The following is a 27,435-nucleotide window of genomic DNA, read 5'->3' as shown; positions in this document are numbered from 1 at the left end:
CATGTGTGAAGAAAGACACACTTACATAATCCCTTACTTTATGTGCTATTGAATGTTTCTTGACACCTCTCTGTAATTATCACGTGTAGCAACTAATTCCGTTGATCCATCATCAGTAAAAGCAGGATAGCACATTAGTCATGGTATTGATACCCTTGCGTATCATCATTCAGACTACAGTAATAAGATTATTTAGCGCTACTTTTGGTCTTGAAACAACAGTCTCCGGTAGAATTTATACGTAGCCACGCCCCTACTCCCTTATTGAACGGACTGTCCCCGGACAAGCGTAAAATATGTTGTTATTTTGTCGGACAACCCATTTGATGGTGCTACGTACGCTTTATTCTCTGTACTGTATATGCACAAATGGGTGCAATCTGGTGAACCTTGATAGCGATACGATATCAGACAATACACAAATTGTTACATTACAGTTATATATACAACCGAAACACAACGTATCCACTGGTCAACAATACAATAAAAAATCAATGTATCCAACCTGGGTGACCAAACGTGCCCTTCAGAAATTTAGGCCACGCCCCGTCACCTTGCCCTTCCTTTTTGACAGGTTGTCACGATACGATTGGTCAAAGTATCAGCCAATATAATGAGTAACTGAGATATAATGCGTTACATTCGGGATATTTTATCCCATCACATGACGGGAAGCTTTTTTAGCATCGAGTAATGATAAATTTATCATGCAGTATGTATGTGTATGAATGGTGATTATGTTTGCAGCGTTAAGTTAAGATGAACAAAGTGGCAAACTATAAATCTCTAGTCTTTGAAGGGCATTTAGAAGTGAAATGCATAAGAATGAAGATTTATGGATATCAAGTTCTTTATATGAGAACACAGCGTTTCGGAGTTAATGCTTACTCCTTCAAAGACTTGATACGAAGTAAGCATTAACTCCGAAACGTTGTGTTCTCATATAAAGAACTTGATATCCATAAATCTTCATTCTTATAAATCTCTATATGCTCCATGTTACTTACACACCTATTGATACTTTCCTTGAAATAGTCAGTAAGCACAAGCAATGTATTGGCAAAAAATGTAGACGATTATAATGCAAGTCTCCCCCCCCCCTCCCCCCGCCCTCTCTCTCTTTTTTTAAACTCTATTATAAATAGTATATTATCATTCAGTCAATACGATGAGAGAGACAGGAGGAATTTGTATATTTGTTCATCTCGTACGTACAAAGACCGCGTAGGTGTTGATAAAAATACAGCACACACTGGCGAAGGGGTATAAGACATACATGTAATAAATTACATCGGCCTCTTTTCCATTTACATCTTTACGACACAATTAAATAATGAGTACTTGTTTGTGTGACTAGACAGTTTCCTGTCATATCCGAGACCTGCCAGGGAAATCAGGCATGATTAGCACTAATTAGCCTCGTCGCAGCAATCAGGCAGTCAGCGAGAGGTGCCGGGTGTTGGGCAGTGGAGCTGCTCCAGGGCTTAATGAGATAAGCAAGGAATCTCGTTTGATAATATAGAATCTCTAGTGTAAGATTATAACACATATATAACACATCATAATAATTTATGACATCGATTGGATGGGAACGGACTTGCACAAAGGTTACTAATTTCATGTCAATTCTTGGTAAAAAATCTACATATAAATCATGCCTCTTTTCTTTTTCGCATCATTTGTCTGTGATTCAACGGTAAGACTGCACTCACTCATCCACAATCGACAATCTCATGAAACACTACTTTGGACTCACCATTACTACATGTCTCCCCCTCCTGAAAGAAGTTGCCTTCACACTGACAGGTGTTGTTGTAACAGGTCGCATGGTCAACTTGACAACACGATGGGGACGTCTGACATGACTTGCCAAGAATAATTATACAAGGTGTTGCACTCGTAGTAGGTGCTGCTGTTGGGGGTGATGTTGAAGATGGTGTTGTCATTAGTTGTGTTGATGATGATGATGCTATCGATGTTGCCAATGCCGATTTTGAAATTTGACTTGGTGGTGATGAAGGTGAGAGTGAGGATGATGATGCTGTTATCGATGTTGCCAATGCCGGTGCTGATGTTTGACTTGGTGGTGATGAAGGTGAGAGTGAGGAAGATTTAAGAGGCGTATTTGACGTCTGTACATCAGCATCCTGAAACAAAGCATTGTGCAGACAGGGCTATTTTACGCTCGGTACAATGTACTTGAACGAGGATATTGTGACAGATTAAAACACTTTCTAATGTATATGCACATTGATCTATGACTAAGCGAAGGAAAGCCTTAACTTCCTCCCTTCCCACCAGGTAAAATGAACATTAACACTTCCAGTTGTGAATGTGTAAGAGTTTCTTGGTCGGTTTCTAACTAAAGAGGGCGTTCTGGGAAGGGGGTTTGTGTTTGTTTCAGTGCATGTGCTTGTTTAGGGAGTTTCAGTGCATGTGGGTGTTTAGGGAGCATGGTAATGCAACCTGGAAGTGCAAGACGGTTAAACCAACCTCGCTTTCATGGAGTCGAAAAGCATCACCAGGGGAGATGTAACTGAGGGAAGACATTAGCTGTCTGAAGGTCAGAGATTTCTGTACAGAGATTAGCCACTGGCTCGCTAAATGTCGAGAGATTTGACTCACTTGATATCTAACTAAAACCGCGATCAACAGAGCTGCCATAGCAATTGTCGTCAACGATAATACTCCCAACAAACTGATTTCGAATCGTGTATCATATTTCTTGGTTCATAACTTTGAAACTGGGATGTGAAGATAACACGAGTGTATTACATACCACACAGACGACTGAGAAGAGCAGCAGACAAGAGAATCCTAATCCTGGATTCATTCTGGAGACAATGAGAGGTACATCCGATGAGAAGTCCTGACTGCTTACATGATCCCACACTCCTGCTTGTAAAATTCAGGAGGCGTTTGTTGTAAACTACTTCCTCATTGTTCAGTTGACAAGATATTGCAGTGACGTCCCCTGCTGACTGACATTTGTGATAAGCTCGATAAGTTAGATAGCATACACATTCACAGGGGACATGGACTCAGTACTTCAGGTCAAATCTTCAGATGTGTCAGCAGCCCGGTTAAGTTCATTTCACCAACAGATTTACTTCATTTTACTCTTCTAGAATTTGGTATACAATACGAAAAGTTCACTTTTAGTTGCTCCCATGTTTTGAGTGACGATAGCACAGATTTCTAGTTAAAGGGTCAGGTTCAATTCCCCAAATGGGTCAATTTGTAGTTTTCACCCTCATGATATGTCTATAGTATAAATAAAGGCTGCGCAGGTCATGCGCACTCACACTTATCTTTGCGACAAATACCTGTACCTCAATAGGTTATTCAGTATGATCTTGAGGGGATGCGATTCAACAAGCCAACTGTTGTGAATGACACAGGGACACTCTTTTCTTCACAGAGTGTAGTAGTAGTGCGCCTATACAATATCGAGGTAAACATAACTCAGATGTTTTGTAACTAATCACATTCAGTGCCTTGATAGCAGTAAAGGTGAAGCAGAATTCAACAAATCATATTCTGTGTCTGTTTGAGAATCGAGGTGAAACAAATTTTAACTGATCATGACCTATGTCTCATACAGAATAGAGGTGAAAACGAATTCAGCTAATCATATTGTGTCTCTTTAAGAATGGAGGTGAAACAGAATTCAACTTATCATGTTATGTGTGACCCTTTAGAACAAGTCGGGGAGAACCTGAAAACGAGCTATAATAGTTAGATCGAGCTATAGTAGTTCAAACGAGCGGTAGGGCGATAATACAATCACGCTATAATAGCACATATCTGGAAGAGGCCCACTAAAAACAACTTTCTTCATAAGAATGAAGATTTTTATGGATATCAACTTCTTTATATGAGAACACAACGTTTCGGAGTTAATGCTTATTACTTCATCATGTGATTGCAAATGGGATACAGAGCTATATTTATATGTACAGGTAAAACAGTAACAAAGTAAAAGGTGGAATGAATTAACGAAAGCTGGAAGCAAGTATAAACAAGCACTGATAGGAAGCCGACAGTTATGATAACAATGATGGAAGCCAATGGTAATACATTACAGATGATAGGAGATGTTTACATAACACAGATAGGGCATAAGAACGATGTACATGATCGGGGATAAGGATGGAAGCCAATGGTGATACATACGCAAGATTGGATGATGTTTACATAACACATGATTGGGGATTAAGGATGATGTACATGATTTACATGAGGGTTGATGATGTAAACTCCGAAACGTTGTGTTCTCATATAAAGAAGTTGATATCCATAAAAATCTTCATTCTTATTATTTCACTTCTAAATGCCCTTCAAAGACTTAACCTTCCTCATGGCGGTGCACCACACGACTCGAATCGACCGACACATATGTGAATGCAACTGCACCCCCAGACCCGAGCGTTATTGATATATCAGCTACTGAACGACCCAAACCCTAGCGACATTTACACTTGAGAGACAAAGTCGCACAGCTGAATACTGGAAATATACCTTGAAACTTGAAGACCCACCACGTAAATGCTGAATCGGTTGCGTAGTTTCTAATGAAAATGGTATGTCGAATGGGCTGCTATTTGCTGTCTGTACTGTGTGTGATATGGAATTTATTTGTGAATTTTGTTTGATGTATGTTCATTGCAACTCTGTATCAGTGCTTGCCATTGGCCATACCTAGGATTGGTAATATAACTGTCCCAAATGCACTTAAATACAGGGAAAACCGTGCATTTTAACCACTCACGATTGAAACCCAAGAAAGCACCGTAGAGGAAATTACGATACGCGAAAAGTGATGCAAGGAAAACCCATTCACAACATTTGTAAAACTGTATTCCTAAAACCATATAGACGCCATATGCCCTCTTGTGCAATGACATATTGACAATAGAAATAGTTATTGCTGATTTACGTACAGAATGTTGAAAACTGTACATTGTTATGAACAATACTGCAAGGGATTCCCATATGTCGTCTCAACCACGTACAGCGTCGTGTTGTCCTGATACGTCTTGGCAAAATATGACAGATGTATGTCCAGTGCCTTCACTCCGAGAAACACATGTAAACGCGTTGACATACGGGTCCCAAGGTATGCCGACTGTGGCAGATGACGGTGCCAGTGACGAATCTCCATAGAGAGCTTCACGTGGTGACTGCTGGCAATGGGCGCTACACGATCACGGTTCTGAAAGAAAGACAATCTGCTGTGTTGTTGCAGATTGACAAGCTATACAAAAAGACAGACATGCTACAGTCATATGATGACGTCATCACAGCAGAACTGGAAGCACTGCACACCCAATCTAGGACAGACGTAGGAAGAACTCACTATACGTGTCTGGAAAGTGTTGATAAAGTGTCATGTTGGAACCGAGTTCATCAAAGCAAAAATAAGTTCAAAATATACAGTTATCGTTGAAGTGGTTATAATTTATATAAGGATTGCCAACAATTTTGTCAGGTTTCTCAAAAAGTGCCAGAGGCTGCCACTACCCATGATCCCACTCCTGAGTTCCCTTCCGCATTTATACTGTAACCGAGTCACGGATGACGCAGACAACACTGTCATCCTTCAGGCAACGTGACTGTGATAGATGCACAGAGTGTGGCATTGAAAGCGACGGGGAACTGGACAAGGAAAATGTACCATGGGTAGATCTGGAGCAATAAGGCTGCCAGCTTCCACAAAGGGAGTACCTGTGACCTATTCTGTCACTTCTTATGGTCCTGATCTTAGTTGAGGTCTGATCGAACAGTGCTCTGTATGATGCCTTCGATCCTGCTGACGAGGACTCAGCTGATGCTGAGCATAGTCATCACAACAACCGGAAGCGGGACAATTTTGCTCACTCAGTACAGACTCAATCATATGACTGATGGCATAGACTCTATAATGTCCGAGCAGTGACAGATCACGGGTAAGGAATGATGGCAAAGATGCTGTGAGATGTTGCACATCAAATCTGAGCCAGTCAGGTGGATTTACTGTTCTTGAGTTTGTACCGAGTCCTCATTTACAGGGAAAGTGTGCAATAGTGTTGTGATGACCCTGACCATGGTGTAGCGGATGTGCCAGTTAAGAGCCAGGACTTGGTGTTAATGAAGGTGACGATGTCACCTTGACCAGACCCTTGTCTTTGATTTTCGACCCATTTCAGTATGCTGTGATATGACGCAACAGGACGGGATGTAGCTATTGCATTGTTCCCTGTTATGAAATATACAGTTAGGCAAACGATAAAGGGGCAATGAGATTCGAATTTCTACAATGATAAATTTGTTCAACAGTGAATGCAAGAGCATTATTTTATGGCGTTACCCAACGACAAGTTCATTTGGCACGGTGTTGCTAGAAAGGACATCAAGATTGGATTGACATGCTGAAGTCACAGGGAAGCCTCATGTGTTTGCAACAGGTTTTTATCTTGATATTCCTGGCAAATATTTCGACTATGGTCAAGAACACCCTGTGGAATACGTTCCCCTACAGCTTCAGCAATCAGTTTTAAGTCCCCAGTGGTATAATGCCCATTTCGTATTCCTGCAGCAATGTCTGTGGCAGAGGACTGATGTTCATAATGTTATGCACATGCTGTGCACAGATACTGTTTCATGGATAGGGATCCTCGACTGTACCTCTTTTTCACTTTTCGCCATGACAAATTTAACACTTTGCAAGGTTTATTTGTTGACGAAGCATCATATTGGCTACAACTGCAGCTCATGCTTCCCTCTGCTGTTTGCCAGAGTGTCTAAATGTATCACTCAGTTGCTTTATCGCAAAATAGCTGTATCGCAAGAAAAGACTTTTCACAAAAACAGGATTGTCACAACAAACGTTTATCACAAAACAGGTTTATTTTCGTATTGCTGATATAGCTTTATCACAAAAGCAGGATGATTACAGTTTGTACCAGTTGCTAATACAAAGAAATAATTTAATGAGAGTATTTAAAAGCACTTATTTGAGGTCAGTCACAGTTTTTGTTATCACGGTCAATTTCAACAATTGATTCACCTCGTGGCCAAGGGTGTATCATAGTTAGTTATTTAGTTCTATCACAGGTCACGGTTGAGATATAACTTTATTTCATTGTTATGTACAAATTTCAGGTATATACAGAGGTATGTATCACAGTGCTAATTAGTCAATTGTTTACTTTTTTGTTACTGCACAATTACAGATTGTTGGTGCGACACGACTACAGCATAAATGCCTATGACAGGTTTACCTTTTCTGATATTTATTGCACAGGTGTCTATGCCCACAGTAAAAACGGCCTTGCTACTTGATACACAAAACAACTCAGCAATAATTACAGGCAAGTGAAATCAATTGGGTAAGTATTGGGTAAGTTATGCGTCCTTTCAATAACATACTATTAGTACAGAAGTATATTTACCTCAACACTCGAGCACGGCATTAACAATACGATGTGACCACGTGTTTGCACAATAATAACCATTTGAAACCACAGACAACCAATCCTGGGTATGGTTCCGTGGGACTGTAGGAATGTGACCAATGACAAGCACCGATACAGAGTTGAACATACACCAAACATCAACAATATCCACAAATAGATTCCATGTTACACACAGTACAGACAGCGAAAAACAACCCATTCGACAAAACATACAGACAGACCATTTTATTGGAAACTAAGCAACTGATTCAGCAATTGCGAGACAGGAAGTTGAGGACTACACTTGGCCTCCATGGTTATTTTGTTTATTCGTGTGGCGTTATTGCAAATCACACACAAACCCTTGGAACGAGTACTATTTCCAAACCGGAATTCATGCAGTAGTCAAGTTCAGCCTCTCACGTGGTGGGTCTGCGAGTTTCAAGGTAAATTTTCAGTTTTTAGCTGTGTTATTTTGTCTCTCAAGTGTAAATGTCGATAGGGTTGGGGCGTTTGGTAGCTCATACATCTAAAACGCTCGGGTCTGGGGGTGCAGTTGCATTCACATATGTGTCGGTCGATTCGAGTCGTGGGGTGCACTGCCATAACCGCATTGCGGAAAGTTCTTCTTAAAGGGCCTCCTCCAAAATTTTCAAAGTCATTGTAAACATACCAGGATTTTTAAACGTAGTATTCTTGTTGTTTTAATTTTGGCTAATATTTCTTACAATCACCAGCGGCTGAGGGGATGGTGTAAATCCAGCTAGGGTCCTTGCAGGTAGCAAGGATACTGGAAGTCCCCCATGGTCCCTAGTATTGTGATATACCTTCAGTTGTGTGCGATCTATATCCTATTTATATAATATGTTGTCCCCTATAGTTGAAATGTTTTAGATTTAATTACTAGTCTTACATGTGTATATGTGATATTCTATTTATTTTACTGTCCGTCCTTGGCGAAAATGTATAATCTATCTTCTTAATACACATATTGTTTTAGTCGCTCACTCACTCACTCACTCACTCACTCACTCAGGTGGACACGTGTAGAATATTTCGAGATTTGGTGTCCCAGTGGCAGCGAAATTGACATCCGGATGCATCTGTCTATTTTGATCTGTATTATTTGTCCCTGCATCGTACTCATTCAAGTAAACAATTCACTTGCATGTGCTTGTGACGGTTACATTCAAGGATCAGGAAACGGTCACCAATACATGTACAATATATTCACATTTTTGTTCATTTTCATGGTAAAGTCGTCGCTAAGCGCACAAAATGTGAAATCTTTTGAAAAATTTCTGGGCTGTTTCCAGAGTAAGCTGATCTGATTTATTGTATTCGTTTCACTTCCCCGGTGTGACAAATACAACTTTACAAATAAATGGGAAATACATGCGATCAGCACAGTGATGTATTTTGCAATTTGACCAAATGACGCGGTTCCTTAAATCGATTAGGTACTGCACTGATATTGACGATAGTAAACATAATATATTCGTGGTAACTTCGTATTCACAAGGGGCGCTGGGGTAGTCCGCTCATCACGCTGAAAATCCGACTTCGATTCCCCACATGGATACAGTGTGTGAAGCCCATTTCTGGTGTCGTCCTCTGCGATATTCCTGGAACCATACTCACTCACTCAGATTCACAAGCGCACCTGCACAGTTTCGTACAAATGCATGTCGTTGTCTTTTACTTGATTGGCCAACGATTCATATGTGTGTTGATTTTTGGTATCTTCATTCTCATAACATCTATTCACATGTGTATTGTGGTAATCACTGGTAGATCCACCTGCTACTTCATCGTAAGGGGTGTCCTCACTCTGTCCTGTACCTCTCAACGACAGCTCTACTGCAGGGGCTCCTCCCCGTGATCTCTTTGTCTTTGCTGGCTGAACAACCTTGCTGCAATGGAAGATACAAACATGTGAAAGGCACCGGCAGTCTCATACAGCAGACAAATATTTGCGCAAACTGAATTCTGAATTATTTTCATGCTGTTCATGGAATTATAAAAACATGGGCGCCAGAAAAGGGCTTCACATTGTACCCATATAGGGAATCGGACCTGGGTCTAGCAATTTTTTTCATATTCGGGATTAAAAGCCGTAATGTATGTATGTATGTGCTTGCATGTCCAATCCGTTTCTAACTTCATGTTCCTAACAGGGTGTTCGATGTAACGAGCCTTTAACCACTAGGCTCCCCACCGTCCCTCATCTCTTAAGAAGCGATTTGGGATGGGGACCATGAATTGAGAATTGTTTGATCTAAACAAGTCATGGTACTTACAAATATATAACAAGGATTATGATGACACAAAGCAGTAGAGCGGTGGTCACCCCAAAGGCGATCGTCCATGGTGCGGCATCATCAAGTGCTGTAACAAATGAAGAAGTGTACACCGCAAGCAGTTTAGGGTCAGTTAAACACTGTTGTTGTAATAGGTAGCTTTCTCAAATACTGATGCGATATCAACGTTGATTTCACTCCAACCATCAACACCACAGTAATATACAGTGTAATATGTTGTTTGGTCAAGCAAATGCTCTGCCAGATCCTTTCATATAAGGACCCGTGAAGGTCCCGGGGTAGAATAGGCCTTCAGCAACCCATGCTTGCCATAAAAGGTGACTATGCTTGTCGCAAGAGGCGACTAACGGGATCGGGTGGTCAGACTAGCTGACTTGGTTGACACATGTCATCGGTTCCCCATTGCGCAGATCGATGCTCATGTTGTTGATCACTGGATTGTCTGGTCCAGACTCGATTATTTACAGACCGTCGCCATATAGCTGGAATATTGCTAAGTGCGACGTAAAACTAAACTCACTCACTCACTCACCTTTCATATAAGAATGTAGAGCTATTTCAAAAATCATAAAATTGATCCTGTACGACAGTTCACACTACACGCCATGTTTGAATCATTAACAACATGGATATCACCAGGGTCCACTTGCACAGAACGATCTTAGCGCTGCACTTATTATCCCGAGAAACGCGTGTTGCGGGTGGGGGTGTGTTCCGTCCGCCCGTGCGTGCGTGCGTCCCTGCACATTCGTCTTTTCCGGAACAGAACTTTAAAACGGTCACTATTTCTTCATCAAACTTCCCAAACATATAGCTCTTGTGGTGTACTGGTGCCTTTTGGTAATGTGGGGATTATGAATAAAATACTGTATAAAATGTTTTCATGGCATCAAACTCAACTTCGACTGAATTTGATGGTGCTCTTTACCACAACAGAACTTTAAACCCGTTAACTATTCCTTCACCAGACTTGGCACACGGATAGGCCGGGTGGTGTATTGGTGCCTTCCGGTAGTTTGGGACTCCTGAGTAAGATGTTTTGTTGTTGTTGTTGTTGTTGTTGTTGTTGTTGTTGTATCCAAGGCAACAGAATTGTCTTCGACTGACTTCAGTGATTGTACTTTTTTCAGATCAGACCGTTCACTATTTCTTCACCAGACTTGGCTCATAGATAGATCTGGTCTTGTACTGGTGCCTTTGGTAATTTTGGAATGTTGCATAAAATATTTTTTGAGTTTCCATACCAACACGTCTGGCTTCAACGGAATTTGGTGCTATCGTTCCATCAGGGGCAAAACTGAAAACCTCCCAATACTCTAATTCCAGTATGAGAAATACACACCAAACCATTTGACATGATAATAACTAGCAGAGATAGTCATTGAGAGTATTTTGCCATTACGGGGGACTGTGATGACTTAAGACCTTAAATCGTTATGACTGCAATCTTGGCCTCAGATACAATCGACATACACTTGCACAAAGCGATTGTGAGCTAAGATCATTGTAAGTTACAATCGAAACCTACAATTGGTCCAAACCAATCGTAAGGACCTAAGATTATTGTAGTATGTAAGAAAATGGCGTTTTAGTCAGGTTTTGTTTCTCGCCCAAAAAAATCCACTATGCGTTTTGATATTGATCTCATATTGCATAAAAGCGTGTGATTTGCCTCGACACTTCAACTACAGGGAGAATGCACCACCGATTTAACGTCAGAAACATCGGGTAGTGAAACACATATGGGTAGTAAACTACATGAACATCGAGTTGATATCATAAAGTACTAACTATTCCTACCCGACTCGGTCTTGGAAGAAAATTGAAACAACATACGTTTTCATAATCATGGAAAGGATTTAGTTACGAAAGGTGTCCAATAACGCAAAGGCAGCTAATCTCAGTTTTTAAGCAAGATGGGAGTAGTTTCCCTTGACATATTATGTCGTTGCCGTTGAGTCTGCCTTGCCCGTTGTATTTCATGTTGTGACTCCACAGAGTTCCACATGTATTCTTAGTTTCTGTTCCATTCGTGTCATTGATTGTAACTATTTTGCGACGAAAATAATTTACAATTAGATATCGTGTAAAATCAAGATTCTTTCGTATTCTTTAAAGGAATTCCATAATACGATGAAGTACGTATCAACGAAATAGGGTCAAAAATTAACATGGTTTGGTGCGTATATGGCAAAAAAAGTTCAAGCATCTATAATTAGGTCTTTACCCCAAATCCCCTGATAAGATGCACGTAAAATACGTCTCAGTGGCAACCTTTGGCAATCAGACATTGAGTTGCCATGTCCCAGAGACATTTTCTTTTTGTTTTGTTTCAATTTCCTCAGTTACTAACGCATTCAATCAAGACCCAAAGTTCTTAATGACTTTTTTGTTTTCTAGTATTTCAATATTTTCATGAACATGGGTAGGTATTTATTAGCGATTGTGGGTTCTGTTGTGTGCAGTAACCGCCTGCTATGTGAGCAGCATGCTATACGCTCTTGCAGACAATTGTAGACGGGCGTCGAGTATAAGAAATTCGTACCTCCACCATTGAAGAGTTAGATAGCTGTTAATGCTATCTTACATTTATGCTGTCTTACAATGGCACTAACATCGGTTTTGTGCATTACAAGTGCTTTAGAGCAATTGTATGGTGATTGTAAAGTTGACTTCAGGGACCTAAGATCGATTGTAACTAAGGCTGCTCTATGCATGAGGACCCAGCCAGAGTCTAAACGTTGAGAGTATCCGGTCACATCGGTGCCATCGGACACAAGCAATGGCAAGTCAGTTTTCATCCCGACTACAGTAAAATATTTTTTCTTTATATTCACGGAAAGTATTCACTTCATTTTACATATAAAGCTTGTGCACCGTGGACTGAATGTTTTTATGTGGGCTATGTCTGACTAATTAGCAATAGAAAGGAAGGCAATGTAGGTGCTCTTGAACAATTCTCACTACATGTACCATGTTCGTCTAAACTAAGACACAAATGCCTCAAACTGTTCATTTTCGCGATGAAAAATCATCATTGTGTGGTCTTTTACTTGTCGATTTGACAAGTACAGCACGAGGTGTATGATTATGTACACATACATATTGTCCACAAACGGAAACTATAATTGCAACTGATATTATAATTAGTGATGAAATGTGAATGGACATGTTTGTCGTGTACATTTCAATACACTGTGTGGAGCATATGAATGTCGATTTGACAAGTACAGCACGGGGTATATGATTATGTATACATATATATTATCCCACAAAAGAAAACTCTAATTGTTACTGCAATTACAATTATACTCCTAGGCCAAATGTAGAGATATCATGAAAATATGATATCATGGTAATATGATACACCCAGCCTTATCACCCTTACTGCATATCTTGACCACGTTGAACATCAGTGCTTGTCACCACACATTAGACAATGTGATCAATTCTCAAGCAGTTTGTTTATGAACATGTGGACACTGTTTCAACAGTGGACTGAACCCAGTTAGTTTTTAGCGACCTGATACCTCCTATAGCTAGTTCCACATCAACAAGAATTTATGGAGGGTGGGAGGTGTCATACTAATTACTGAATAACGCGTTTACTGCTGCTGAGAGATCCTAAAAGACAGGGACTTTTCTAGAATTTGGCCTAGGACTAATTAGTGATGGAATGTGAATGGACATGTTTGCCATGTACATTTCAATACACTGTCTGGAGCACATGAATGTCTAAAACTGGTGTCGACTTGAAAAGCCTAATAGTATTTTCTTTTACATTTGGTCTTTCAAACAATTATACGACAAACGTCACAATGCTATGGAGGGATTGTCTCAACGTCGAGGTCCTGTGCCTTCCCATTGCTACCGAAACCCTGTTTCAGCACTGTTGAGAGGTCAACAGAACCACAATGAAGCTGTCGATCGGTGGACGTCCACGCACCACAATGCCAAGACAAGGCAGATGGATGCGGGTTACCCATTTTGCTATTTACACCCCAGAGAGCCCCTTTAATAGCTGGTCAGGGTAATCTCACAGACACTCGAGCCAGTGGCAAATCCGTTTCTTGAACATCATGGAATCGACATTCAAACACAAGGATGCCCGTCCACACAAGGCTAGTTTCTTCAACACCACGATGTTCAAATACATCACAGAATATGTTAACACAAAGTTTAAACCAAACTGTGCTTAAAGTAGTCAGCCTATGGTACCGACACATGATCTCCACCAAAAAACACGTGTATCCCTGTGTGATCGCGTGACCTACAAATTGCTATAAAGTACCTTTTTACCCCCAGACCACGTGAAATAAGTAACAAAAAAAAAACATTCCTGTCATGTGCCTCCAAAACCAGCGCTGATGTTTGGGACAAAATGGGGAAAAGAACTCAACGGAATAACGGCCTTGAGCTGAACTCGCTTTGAAAGATACGGTTTTCAGGAGGAGGGTCGCATTATTGACATGCTCGTCTGCTCGACGTGAATGGCGGCCATACACGCTGTTGACACTAACGGTGAAATATCAGCTGCATCGCAGTCATTGGTATCCTTAATTTATGGTTGCTCTGAATCATTTTGATCAGTTTAGTATCGGTAGAGACGCGCTCCTTTCTTCATTTGTCAGGGAGAAAAAAAGTTTTATTCCAGTGATGCGTTTCGAGTGGACATCAACATACATGTAACATCAAAAACACTATCATCAAGTGAATTAACGCATACCTGTACGTTTGGTTTTAAAGTTTCCGAACGGCTCAGTGGACGTACATCCAGCACTGGTACACGACACAGCAACAACCCTGGAATGGACAATGACGAATATTGGATTGGCAAAGTCAAAACAAGTCATTCTGGCGAATGTGTCTAAGGCAACCGTTGAGTCATCTAATATCGACAAATAGTGGTCAAATAACCAGTTCGTCTCCATTGATTTGTCCTGTTAAAGTAACAATTAAAGGGAATAGTGAGCAAGCATTTCATAATGAAATCTATGCGCTGTGAGAGAAAATTTCTGCCCTTGTGGCAGGGAGGCCTTGACCTTCGCAATGGTCAGTTTTCCTTTCTTGTCGAATAATGCCGGCAGTGACAGACTTTGTTGTGTACATTACGCTACTATACGGGTGCAATCGAGAACGCGGTCTAAGTAACGAAGCATTGATTCCCTTCGCCTGGCAGATGCTCTGTACCACACTCCACATACCAGCTTTTCACATATTGTTTTAAGAAATACTTAAGAACAGAAATCTTTGATTTTCGGATGAATGATGATTTCATAATTTTCAAATGATGATGATAACACAGAAATTATAAAGTGTCTTTCTAACTTTTACTTTAACAGAACCTGAGAAAAAAACTAGGTATAATAAAGAGACCTAACATTTGGGCTATCATACGTGGTCCCTAGTCTGCTGATCTTCCTTCTGATGTTGGTGATCTATAGCCACCTTTTACTTCGTATTATCCCAATAGTGATATTAGCTGTAACGTTTCCTACCAGTTTTAATTGTAATTGTGATATTCTAGTTGCTTTGCTGTCCTTTGACAGCTTTTCATAATATATACATGTATATTTCATCTGACTATCAAACATGTCCTCGTCACGATATGGCTGAAATATCGATGTAACGTCAAATATTAACTCACTCGCTCGCTCACTTTATCGTACGTCAGAAAACTTTAAAGACAATTTTCAGAGCTCACGGCATGGTAGCTGGACATCATGGAAAAAAAGAAAGGAAGCTCACATATATGTAGTATCTGGTTCCAGGGGTCCATTACAGAACTGGTCTTTTTTACTTTCACAGCTTTCATCCACACCAACCGAGTACGAAGTAAGGCGTTCCCCTGAAGTCACAAATCGACGCGCTTAGTACACGTATGTGACTGCTACTTCAAAACACATACTTATCATTAGTATATATCCCTCAAGGGTGATATCTTGTAAGTCAATGTTACCTGGAGAAGCGCTCCTCCTCCTCCTAGCTTGTAGCAGGTAGTGTTCTGGAGTTGGGCGGTAAGAACCCTTGTACCCACTGTTCTTCCACTTGTACCAGTTCTTCCATGTGTCCCAGTCAGTCACATTTTGAGGGTCCGCGTGTGGCGTATCTACATGCACATGATGAGTTTTTGTATGGAGTTATTATGAAAATGTGTTCTCTACACAATGGGCTACCATGATTTCATATATCTATACATTCCTGCAAAATAGTAATATATCAATACAGACAAGAAAAAACATCAGATTGAATGTAACACTCTATTCTCTTATCTCCCCTTACAAACAAACTCCATTAGCTGTCCGTGACGAAAACAGGTGTTCGTGAAAACCGTGGCCGTGGATTCAGAAATACACACAACCTATACTGAGGTTTTGCTATTTTACACATCCACTCAATGACATGAGCCAAACAGGTGGTTTTGCTTACCAATTTTCTTCATTACAAGCATTCCTGCTTCAATTATGTTCCCATATGTACCATCAAGAAGAGTCTTAGAATCAAAAGAGATGACAAAGGATGTATCGGTAGCAGCGTCTGAGCTTTGAGCTTCCATGCTCTTGAATACATTCGTTTTATCCATTTTTAGCGGTTCTGTGAACAAGAAAGTTCAAAACTAACACGATAGGGACATTCAGCATGGCCCCTATTATATTATCTTTCATTGTTTCACATTATATAGTCTTATTATCCGTTATATTAACACATTAATGTCGTCTTCAGTTCGGTACATCCCTATAATATGTTATGTCATTTCGTTTTCAGGCCCTAATAGTTTTTTATGCAAGCATATTCCTAGATATTTTAATAGCACTTACTTCCAGCAGTAACATGGAACACCTCTGATTGTTTCGGCTTGCCCCTGTACATCGCATTGGCGGAAACCTTTTTTAAAAAAAAAAGACAAATAAGAAGTACTTTTTCAACGAAATGCTAAAATGCATGATATGGCATTTGGGAAATAAAAGCAAACAGCTTCAAATTCTAATGTCAACAAAAGTAATTACTTTAATTACAGTGACATTGAATGAGTGAAAATGTCAAATGGAGGAAACGTACTTTTATGTCAACAGAATTTGGTTTTGTGCCACTGATGATAGTGTGTGGTAACTGCCACTTAGTGAGATAAGCCTTCAACAGGAGCAGGTTTGTGCTCAAACTTCAGGCCCAAATGGGGTCATTCGATTTGTGGAGGTGACGAGTACCAGAAAAACTGGTGAACGTAAAGCCTTTCCAAACTCGAAAGTAGTTCTGCATCAAATACATTGATGATTAACCAAACAAGCCCCTTGAAGATAAACATGTGACTACTTGTTGCCCATGAATGCCATTTTCCTACTACTAGAAGCACTGGACATGTCATGCAATCACAAGACGTTTCATTTTTTACCCAGCATCTCAGTTTTACCTCTTTAGTAAGAATAACCCCGACGAAAATAGTCAATAATGTTGGCAGTTGTTGATTTACGAGTGTGTTTAACATCTTTAACAATATCAGTATGGGGATGTGATCTGGTAAGCTGATGCTACAGAAATTATCACTAACAATTCAAAGTCAATATTAACATCTTTATTAGAATTTAGTTAGTCACAACTCAAATGTAGAATTTAAAAATATTCTTCCTGAATTAGGATTATGCTCCATCCAAGAAACCGTTAAGGCTTGAACATAAACGAAATGATTCAGGAGAATATGGTGATGTATATGTCTGTGTATGATCAGCAGTCTTATTAAGGATTGATATCGATATTATTTGTACTATCAAAAACAACTTCCTCGGACAGAAACGCTAACATGCCACATGACCCATTGTTTCATGTCAGTGTTGAATTCTCCATCACAAGGGAGAAATATTTTACTGTTAAAACAGTTAAAGATCTTTTTAACACAGTTAGTTCTCATTTAATTATTGCATTTTTAAAGGAAATTGATTTATTAGTTGAATTCTGAACAATATGTTCTGTAGATAGATGTATTTTAATGTTTGGTAGCTAGACTAGGAAGCTGAGCTGTTTGTGGCTGTACCCTCGAAGGGGGTTGAAGTATTGTAAAATTATTGTCCTCCTGAGAGGGTACGTAAGTCCCACATCGTGCAAAGCCAGTGTAAACGTACCAGGATTTTTAGATGTAGTATTCTTGTTCTTTTAATTTTGGCTAAAATTTCCTACAATCGCCATCAGCTGAAGGGATGATGTAAATCCAACTAGGGTCCACGCAGGTAGCAAAGGTACTGTAAGTCCCCTTGGTCTCTAGTGTGGTGATCTACCTTCCGTTGTTGGCGATCTATAGCCTATTTTTATATTGTGTTATCCCCTATCGCTAAATATTTTAGAATTCATTTCTAGTTTTACTTGTATATCTGTGATATTCTAGTCATTTTACTGTCCTTTGTTGACAGGATTATATAATCAATCTTTCATTATTGTTACTCTATATATTGTTTTAGTCACGATGTGGCTGAAATATTGCCAAAGTGGCTTTATATTTTAACTCACTTAACTGATGTAGATCTAGTCGCATCCCATAACAACTCTTTGTACACAGTGAAAATAATGATGACACGAGATATATCCAATTGATTCTAACTACATAGAGATAATCCCTTAACGTCCTTTTCATGGACAGAGAATGGATTAATCACATTAAATGCTTATTTAATGCTTACCGTGAATGTGTAGTCGTGTTCTGGTCGTACTGGTAAGATGACAGAATGTGTCTTATCACATGGATCCTCTGGTTCATAATGACCATCAACCATGGCTCCCTGGAAATCAAAGTTACAAGTTTTGTGTTTAAATAAAGATTAGTGTTGCAGCTTCCTTTACCTAAAATCATGTAAATCTTCCCTCATGAGTAGCAGGAATGTAATATCGAATGCGGCATGAAAATACATAGATTTTCGTCCCTTCACAAGGACAAACTTTGTACATATTGATAAATATATCCTCTGTATGCATTCTTGGGGCTGTTTGATCATAATGGAAGGAAAGAACAATATGGAGGTAACTGAAGCGGCAACGTTTATTATGCGTGGCCGCTTGCTTGTCACCGATACAAGAATCTGTATCGAAACGCCGCTCCACAAGAATAAAGAAGTTGTTCATCCATAAAGTTTGTCCTTGTTATGTGTTCACTACTTGTGTCCCCTCCGCATAGTGTCTGCAAACGGTATTTCAAAGACAAAGCTTAAGAGGTTTGTTACATTTCAAAGGAATGCATGGGCTTAATAGCTCGATTAGAAACGTTCATCACAGTCTATCCTATTATTGTACAAATACCTACTTTGTTCATGTACATTAGTCCACAAGGACCTTTACTGTCAGGCTATAAATCCCTGTCTATATACAATTCCATTCTTCAGTAATGTTAACTGGTAACTTTCATGATAAATGAAAGATCCCAATAATTTATATAGATAATATATGCTCAGATATGCTAACATATCAATCTCAAAATTTCTTGCTTCATGCTGTGATATTTCGCGAGCTCCGAGAGCACCACACGAAACTCGTCTTCTCAGATTTTACTGTCCTTGAGCACAGTGGAAATAGGATTTTCATCTGAGCTTCATTTCTGCCCGAACTCTGATTTAATCATATTTCATCGCCTTGCATTGCAGTGAGGCATGTACTTGAGCAACAATCTGATCAACCCCATCGCTGTGGTTGTGATTTTGATGCCCAGCACCCATGCTGGCTGCTATCAATGCAATATCTGTATTGTCCACGAGATTGACGGCTCTGCGATATTATCAGTACAACGCTTTACGCAAGTGACATTCTAGTTCCATTTGTCATTTGATTTCACATAACTGCGGCAAACAAAACCTGTCTATGGTTGTTTCCAGCGTTTTTGCCATGTCGTCCAGGACCGGGCACAGTCTCATTCTTTGTTCAAGAATAAATATACTCTTTCACGATATGACATTCAGTTCATCTTCCATCACTCGTCGGTGAATATACTTGAGGCTAACAAAATCAAACTGTTCGGATATGATGCAATGCATGACGTAATGAACATGGATACCCTCGACCCCATTGGGGTTTGTGTTGTGGGCTGTTCTTTTTCATATGTAAATCGATGGCTGTATATGACTCTGAGCAACATGCGTCTGAGGATGAAATCGTCATTGCAACCGCCAATCGAAAGCTGTCAACACAGCTGCCACATTAACGCGAATCACGTCCCATTGTCCAGGCGTACCAAGGAAACGGGCAATGTGGCACCACACCTGGCACTTGAAGTAATAATACAACGGCGGCAGCAGCCTCAATATATTCCACACATGCAGGTCATCATTCAGCGGCACGTCGATCACAAAACAGCGCTGGATCGCGAACGGGTTGTGCCTCATTTGGTTAAGAATTCTTTAGCGGTGACATACACCAGTCCAGCCATGGCAACAGCGAAAGCAAACAGGTTTAGACCGCGCCACCTGACCGTTTTTGACAGCATGCCGAGCAGCCACGAGACAATGCTGCCCAGGATTCATTGGAGCGCTTCAGCAGCTTCGCCAACAAGCTTGGTCAAGGCCTCGCCAAGTGATTTCAGAATTTTTTATCCAGTTTTCGAGGTCACTGCTGCCACTTACTCGTGGTGACGGCTGCATTCCTCCTCCTCCTCCCGTCAGGGACTTGACCAAAGTTGATACATTGAACCCAGGAGCAGTTAGAATGTTGGCGATTGTGATGCCTTGCTGTTGGAATAGAAATCAGCCAAAGTGGTGTTCTTATTCAGGACTCGGTCGATGGTTTCCCGAACTGATCTGGGACAGAAGGGTTTCTAGGTTTGAAGAAGTGGCTTCCAAATGGGTCCTTCTCTCATCATCCTGATTGCACAATCTTTTCTTGATGATGTTTTTAAGGCCTCATTGCACCCGTCCAATTTTGGTTCTCTTGCAAGCAATATGCTCTTCGATTTCGTTTAGTTTCCCGCATACTTGTTTCAAAGCTTCTTCTAGCCCTCGCAGCTCCTGAACAGAAAACTTGACCCCCGGAAAGGGTTTGTTCCACTATGACTGCAATATTTTATTGAGGCTGTCCGACGTTTCTTCAAGGCGTCGGGTCAAAACGTCTCCGTCGTTGCATCTGATGTTTTCCACATCATGGACGACCTTGGGTGGAAGAAGACGTTTGGATCGTACACCACTGTAATCTCAGAGGTGTAATTCATCGCAAAGGCATTGAACACCAGAGTCGACAGCTTTCTCGTGCAGGTGTTCATGAAATCGACCTTTGGATCTGATTTCAACCGCAGCATGCCCTTCCCATCGATGAAATACTTGTAACGGTCTCAGTACAGCAACTCAACGTAATTTTATCTTGTTTTAAATCATCACAATAATTTGACCACTCTTGTTCATGAGACTGCACGTCAAAACAGTCCATCGGAATTTCGCCCCTTTTTGTAATACACATATGTGGTTCGATGTGAAACTTAATGATGTACGGACAAAGGCTTGATCCCCTCCGAAAGCTGAGGGAGCCACTGAGCATCAAAGCCATGCATCTGTCAATGACCGTCACCAACAAAATCTTAGCAAGATCGATCAAAACCAAACGCTGGTTTCCCAACCTGGGCGAGAACGACGTCATCGTCCCTGGCAAGGTTCAACTAGCGATCGACCTCGCTTTGACTTTGAACAGTCAGACAGAACTTTGGTCATGCCATTGCCAAGAAACCCACCATCAAATTCGGCGGGAAGAAGGTGCTGAGCATCAACGACAGAGATGTGTTTTACTGCTACACAGATACCTGACAAATGGAGAAAGAAGGTGACGACAACTTTTATCATGGCACCTGTGGCCTGTGACTGCGCCCGACCAGCTCATCAAAATCATGCCAGTCGAACAAGCCATCGCCACTCAGTTGCGTACCACTCAACTTCAAGCTGTTCGAGGGACATGCGCCATTTTACCAGGCCATGCTTGGTGACAGGCTGGAATATCAAACTCACCTTCAGTGGCTGGGACAAAGTCATTCGCAACCTGCAGTTGATCCTGGCAGCCATGCTGTCGACAACATCTCACTGAGGTTCGACATGGTCACAAGCTTTGAGTTGGCACAGCAGATTCACCACCAGTACTCGGGAAAGCTCTGTCATGTATGACCAAGTCCTGAGGCATTGGTCACTCATCAAGGACAAGAGCAACACGCTGTGGAATATCAACCTGAATGTGCTCGTGATCAATGAAAGGCATTGTTCCCGTGGAGGACTACGCACCTTTTGAAAGAGATAGCCAAGCTTTTTTCAACCCCAAGATCAAGCAAGTAGAAGTGACCATCGGAGACGTGCCTATACAGCTGTTCAGCCGAGACATGAGGGCTCACCAGCAGAGGGACGAGATTCAAAAGCGGCAAGTTATCAAAAGCATGCCAGAAACCAGATGGAGGGAATCGATTTCATCAATGGCCGTCTTGTGTGCAAAAACACCGTGAAAAACGCCGACCATGCCATGCAAGAATACTACATGCTCACCGGCAAACGACTGAAACCGATTGGCGACAGGCTCACCCTATTGCAATATTACGCCAAATACTGTGGTAAATATTGTGGCATGCTCATGCTGCCCATCCCAAAAGATTCCATTAACTACATGTGTGAAATGTGCGAAAAGGTGTGCCATTATCATACCTGCAAGGCCCACAAAGTGGACATGGTCCAAGGCCATCTCATCTACTTGAGAAAAAGGACTACCTTATCTAACGCAGCTGACTTTTGAGGATCAAAATCTGAAAAAACGTGCATGCAAACATTTTTTCCCGCTGTTTTTTTAAATGTTTTTATTTATTTATGAAAGTTTAACTATCCAACGTATGGGTGGCATTGCTAATACGTAATAGCGAGACATACTTTCCACACCAACAATCTACTTCATGTAAATAACTTGAAACCCTATCAGAGATATGACTTCGCTTCTGATCTTAGTGAAACTCAAAACCCTGTTAGATATTGGACTTCGCATCTGGACAAAGCAGCAACGCCAGGAGTTTGAGAACTGAAAATGCTTGCCAAAGAATGTGGAGTGAAACTCAAAACCCTGTTAGATATTGGACTTCGCATCTGGACAAAGCAGCAACGCCAGGAGTTTGAGAACTGAAAATGCTTGCCAAAGAATGTGGAGTGAAACTCAAAACCCTGTTAGATATTGGACTTCGCATCTGGACAAAGCAGCAACACCAGGAGTTTGAGAACTGAAAATGCTTGCCAAAGAATGTGGAGTGAAACTCAAAACCCTGTTAGATATTGGACTTCGCATCTGGACAAAGCAGCAACGTCAAGAGTTTGAGAACTGAAAATGCTTGCCAAAGAATGTGGAGTGAAACTCAAAACCCTGTTAGATATTGGACTTCGCATCTGGACAAAGCAGCAACACCAGGAGTTTGAGAACTGAAAATGCTTGCCAAAGAATGTGGAGTGAAACTCAAAACCCTGTTAGATATTGGACTTCGCATCTGGACAAAGCAGCAACACCAGGAGTTTGAGAACTGAAAATGCTTGCCAAAGAATGTGGAGTGAAACTCAAAACCCTGTTAGATATTGGACTTCGCATCTGGACAAAGCAGCAACACCAGGAGTTTGAGAACTGAAAATGCTTGCCAAAGAATGTGGAGTGAAACTCAAAACCCTGTTAGATATTGGACTTTGCATCTGGACAAAGCAGCAACGTCAAGAGTTGGAGAACTGAAAATGCTTGCCAAAGAATGTGGAGTGAAACTCAAAACCCTGTTAGATATTGGACTTCGCATCTGGACAAAGCAGCAACGCCAGGAGTTGGAGAACTGAAAATGCTTGCCAAAGAATGTGGAGTGAAACTCAAAACCCTGTTAGATATTGGACATCGCATCTGGACAAAGCAGCAACGCCAGGAGTTTGAGAACTGAAAATGCTTGCCAAAGAATGTGGAGTGAAACTCAAAACCCTGTTAGATATTGGACTTCGCATCTGGACAAAGCAGCAACACCAGGAGTTTGAGAACTGAAAATGCTTGCCAAAGAATGTGGAGTGAAACTCAAAACCCTGTTAGATATTGGACTTCGCATCTGGACAAAGCAGCAACACCAGGAGTTTGAGAACTGAAAATGCTTGCCAAAGAATGTGGAGTGAAACTCAAAACCCTGTTAGATATTGGACTTCGCATCTGGACAAAGCAGCAACACCAGGAGTTTGAGAACTGAAAATGCTTGCCAAAGAATGTGGAGTGAAACTCAAAACCCTGTTAGATATTGGACTTCGCATCTGGACAAAGCAGCAACACCAGGAGTTTGAGAACTGAAAATGCTTGCCAAAGAATGTGGAGTGAAACTCAAAACCCTGTTAGATATTGGACTTTGCATCTGGACAAAGCAGCAACGTCAAGAGTTGGAGAACTGAAAATGCTTGCCAAAGAATGTGGAGTGAAACTCAAAACCCTGTTAGATATTGGACTTCGCATCTGGACAAAGCAGCAACGCCAGGAGTTGGAGAACTGAAAATGCTTGCCAAAGAATGTGGAGTGAAACTCAAAACCCTGTTAGATATTGGACTTCGCATCTGGACAAAGCAGCAACGCCAGGAGTTTGAGAACTGAAAATGCTTGCCAAAGAATGTGGAGTGAAACTCAAAACCCTGTTAGATATTGGACTTCGCATCTGGACAAAGCAGCAACGCCAGGAGTTTGAGAACTGAAAATGCTTGCCAAAGAATGTGGAGTGAAACTCAAAACCCTGTTAGATATTGGACTTCGCATCTGGACAAAGCAGCAACGCCAGGAGTTTGAGAACTGAAAATGCTTGCCAAAGAATGTGGAGTGAAACTCAAAACCCTGTTAGATATTGGACTTCGCATCTGGACAAAGCAGCAACGCCAGGAGTTTGAGAACTGAAAATGCTTGCCAAAGAATGTGGAGTGAAACTCAAAACCCTGTTAGATATTGGACTTCGCATCTGGACAAAGCAGCAACGCCAGGAGTTGGAGAACTGAAAATGCTTGCCAAAGAATGTGGAGTGAAACTCAAAACCCTGTTAGATATTGGACTTCGCATCTGGACAAAGCAGCAACGCCAGGAGTTGGAGAACTGAAAATGCTTGCCAAAGAATGTGGAGTGAAACTCAAAACCCTGTTAGATATTGGACTTCGCATCTGGACAAAGCAGCAACGCCAGGAGTTGGAGAACTGAAAATGCTTGCCAAAGAATGTGGAGTGAAACTCAAAACCCTGTTAGATATTGGACTTCGCATCTGGACAAAGCAGCAACGCCAGGAGTTGGAGAACTGAAAATGCTTGCCAAAGAATGTGGAGTGAAACTCAAAACCCTGTTAGATATTGGACTTCGCATCTGGACAAAGCAGCAACGTCAAGAGTTTGAGAACTGAAAATGCTTGCCAAAGAATGTGGAGTGAAACTCAAAACCCTGTTAGATATTGGACTTCGCATCTGGACAAAGCAGCAACGCCAAGAGTTTGAGAACTGAAAATGCTTGCCAAAGAATGTGGAGTGATCGGTTACTCCCGTTTAAGGAAACTTCATCTGGTGAAGTTGCTCCAAATTCCTCCTCGAAAACCACAACGCAAGCTCCTAGTAAAGGAGCATGGGCTGAGAGGATATTTGGGTGAAAGAAAGCCGAGCTACTCAAACTGGTGGAGGAACACAAACCACTGGAACTGGAATTTGTGCCAACCAGCATGCCGTAGGTAAGTAGTATCTGATAGGATGGGGGGTGAACGTCGACAAAAATATCAGAGTCAGCTACCTAAAACCCCTGATCGGCATCAAAGTCGGCGAGAACCTGAATGATCTGGGAAGCCTCACATTTCAAATCACGGTGAAAATGTAAGGGACAAACAGCAGACAGATGGTACCACCGAACACGTCCTTCACTTCAGAAACAAACAAGACGTTTCGACTCATCCCGAGATTGTTGACACGTCCATTGACACCTCTTTCACAAAAATACGAGAAACCTTGGAACGATAACCGCAAAGGGGCTCGGGTTGGGCCCTGGACATGATTGACACAATCTGCCTCGACGTAGCCAAGTACGAATCCTTCAAAGCTGTACTACAAGTAAAAATAACCTTTGTTAACCCCAAAATAAATGACAGTGGTCATAACTGCTAATTATGACAGTGATCAAAACTGCTACCACAAAGTAGCCCGTTGGGGATCGAGCTCTCTTTAGCGTGAACGGATGGATCGGTTGACCGTATTAGGCCATGCAAAGTTACCCTCATGCATGTGAAAAATTATATAATCTCCCTCGGCTTTACCAAGCAGGAGAATGAAAACGTCAACAAATAACCATTCTAGAATGTCTGCCGGAATTCCACTAAGTGTAAAAGAAAAAGTAGTGATGAAAGAGTATATGAATAAGTAAGAGAGTCTTGTTTTTTCATCCAAAACAGTGTTCCATGGGGAATATCGCTTGTGTGAGATCAGACGACATCTCTTAGGAGATATCGCTTTGGCATTAGATTTTGTACAATACCCTGACAATTCTATGATGTCATGAACTTGATGACGTCACAATGCTATGACATCGTTGCACCGCAAATCTAATGATAAAATGCTGTGGTCAGAGATGTACATTTTTCATTGAAAACTAGCGAGGAATGATTTTGGATGATAAATAGAATTTCACCTTCGTGTCTACTGATATCAGTTCTATCAACACTCTTTGATAAAGGTAAAAATATCATCGGCAAGCCGATGTTACCGTATTTGTTACTTTATCAACTCGTGTTGATATATTTGATATTAGTAGACACTTGGGTGAGATTCTCTATGTATGACACTATGTGCAGTTTGTGACCATCTCAAGACAGCTTGAAAATAGCCGTTTTTTGATTCAGTCAAAGTTCCCTCTGGCACAGCAATGAGCTAGATGTCCGTCTCTTGGGTTTATGATAGTAGTTTACCCTTTATTTATTGATTGTTTTTTTTTATTTGTTTATATATTGTTGTTTTGTTTTGTTTTGTTTTGTTTTGTTTTTGTTTTCGTTTTCGTTTGTTTTGTTGTTTTGTTTTTTTGGGGGGTGTTCTATTTTTTCTGTTTTTGTTTTTTTGGGGGTTTTTTATTGTTGTTTTTTGTTTTTGTTTGTTTGTTTTTTGTTTTTTGTTTGTTGTTGTTGTTGTTTTGTTGTTGTTGTTGTTTTTTACTGTTTAGTTTTTGTTTGTTGTTTCTTTGTGTTTTGTTTTGTTTTTGTTTCTGTTGTTTGTTTTTGTATGTTTTTTGGCGGGGGTATTCTTGTTTTCTTTTGGTTGAGTTTTTTTATTAGTGGGATTGTATATGGACAATCCAGGCATCAACATCGATCTACGCAACTGAGATACGGCTACAAGTGTCAAACAAGTCACCGAGCCTTACCCCGGTAGTCACCTCTTACTGTTAGTAGCTGTAAGATTCCAGAAAGTAGTTGTTCAGGTATTATACACACCTGATGAATGAGCAGGTATTGGCCCTGAGGCGTTGTGATAAAGAATGAAACGGCGTTGTTATCGATAAAACGTGTCGTGTATTCACATTCGTCCGCCCTCGAAATGCCTTTCAAGAACTTCAGTTATATACTCTTCAAAAAATGAAAATTGACGAAGGCAAAAATGATGATATTATTGTTATCGAATGAAGTAAATAGTGACGACAATGAAGTAATACAATATTTATGCATGAACGGTAAAAATACACGTCCGATTCGCATA

The 27,435-nt window shown here is 40.8% G+C and overlaps 1 protein-coding gene across 1 annotated transcript in view; it reads right to left on the bottom strand.

Annotated features, from left to right (window-relative positions):
- Nucleotides 1–2,924, bottom strand: part of LOC137286123 (phosphatidylinositol phosphatase PTPRQ-like) — a 44,480-nt gene extending 41,556 nt beyond the window's left edge. Inside the window, exons 1-2 of the mRNA XM_067817786.1 lie at nt 2,780–2,924; nt 1,757–2,147 (exon numbers count right to left, since the gene is read on the bottom strand). Of these exons, the coding sequence (XP_067673887.1) occupies nt 1,757–2,147; nt 2,780–2,833 (445 nt within the window). The 5' untranslated portion in view covers nt 2,834–2,924. The remainder of the gene's footprint in view (nt 1–1,756; nt 2,148–2,779) is intronic.
- Nucleotides 2,925–27,435: the final 24,511 nt, after the last annotated feature.

The sequence above is a fragment of the Haliotis asinina genome, chromosome 6, assembly GCF_037392515.1.
Source record: "Haliotis asinina isolate JCU_RB_2024 chromosome 6, JCU_Hal_asi_v2, whole genome shotgun sequence".
In the NCBI taxonomy this organism is placed as follows: Eukaryota; Metazoa; Mollusca; class Gastropoda; order Lepetellida; family Haliotidae; genus Haliotis; species Haliotis asinina.
The sequence above is the reverse complement of the archived record's forward strand: the minus strand, read 5'-3'. Positions and strand labels throughout refer to the sequence as shown.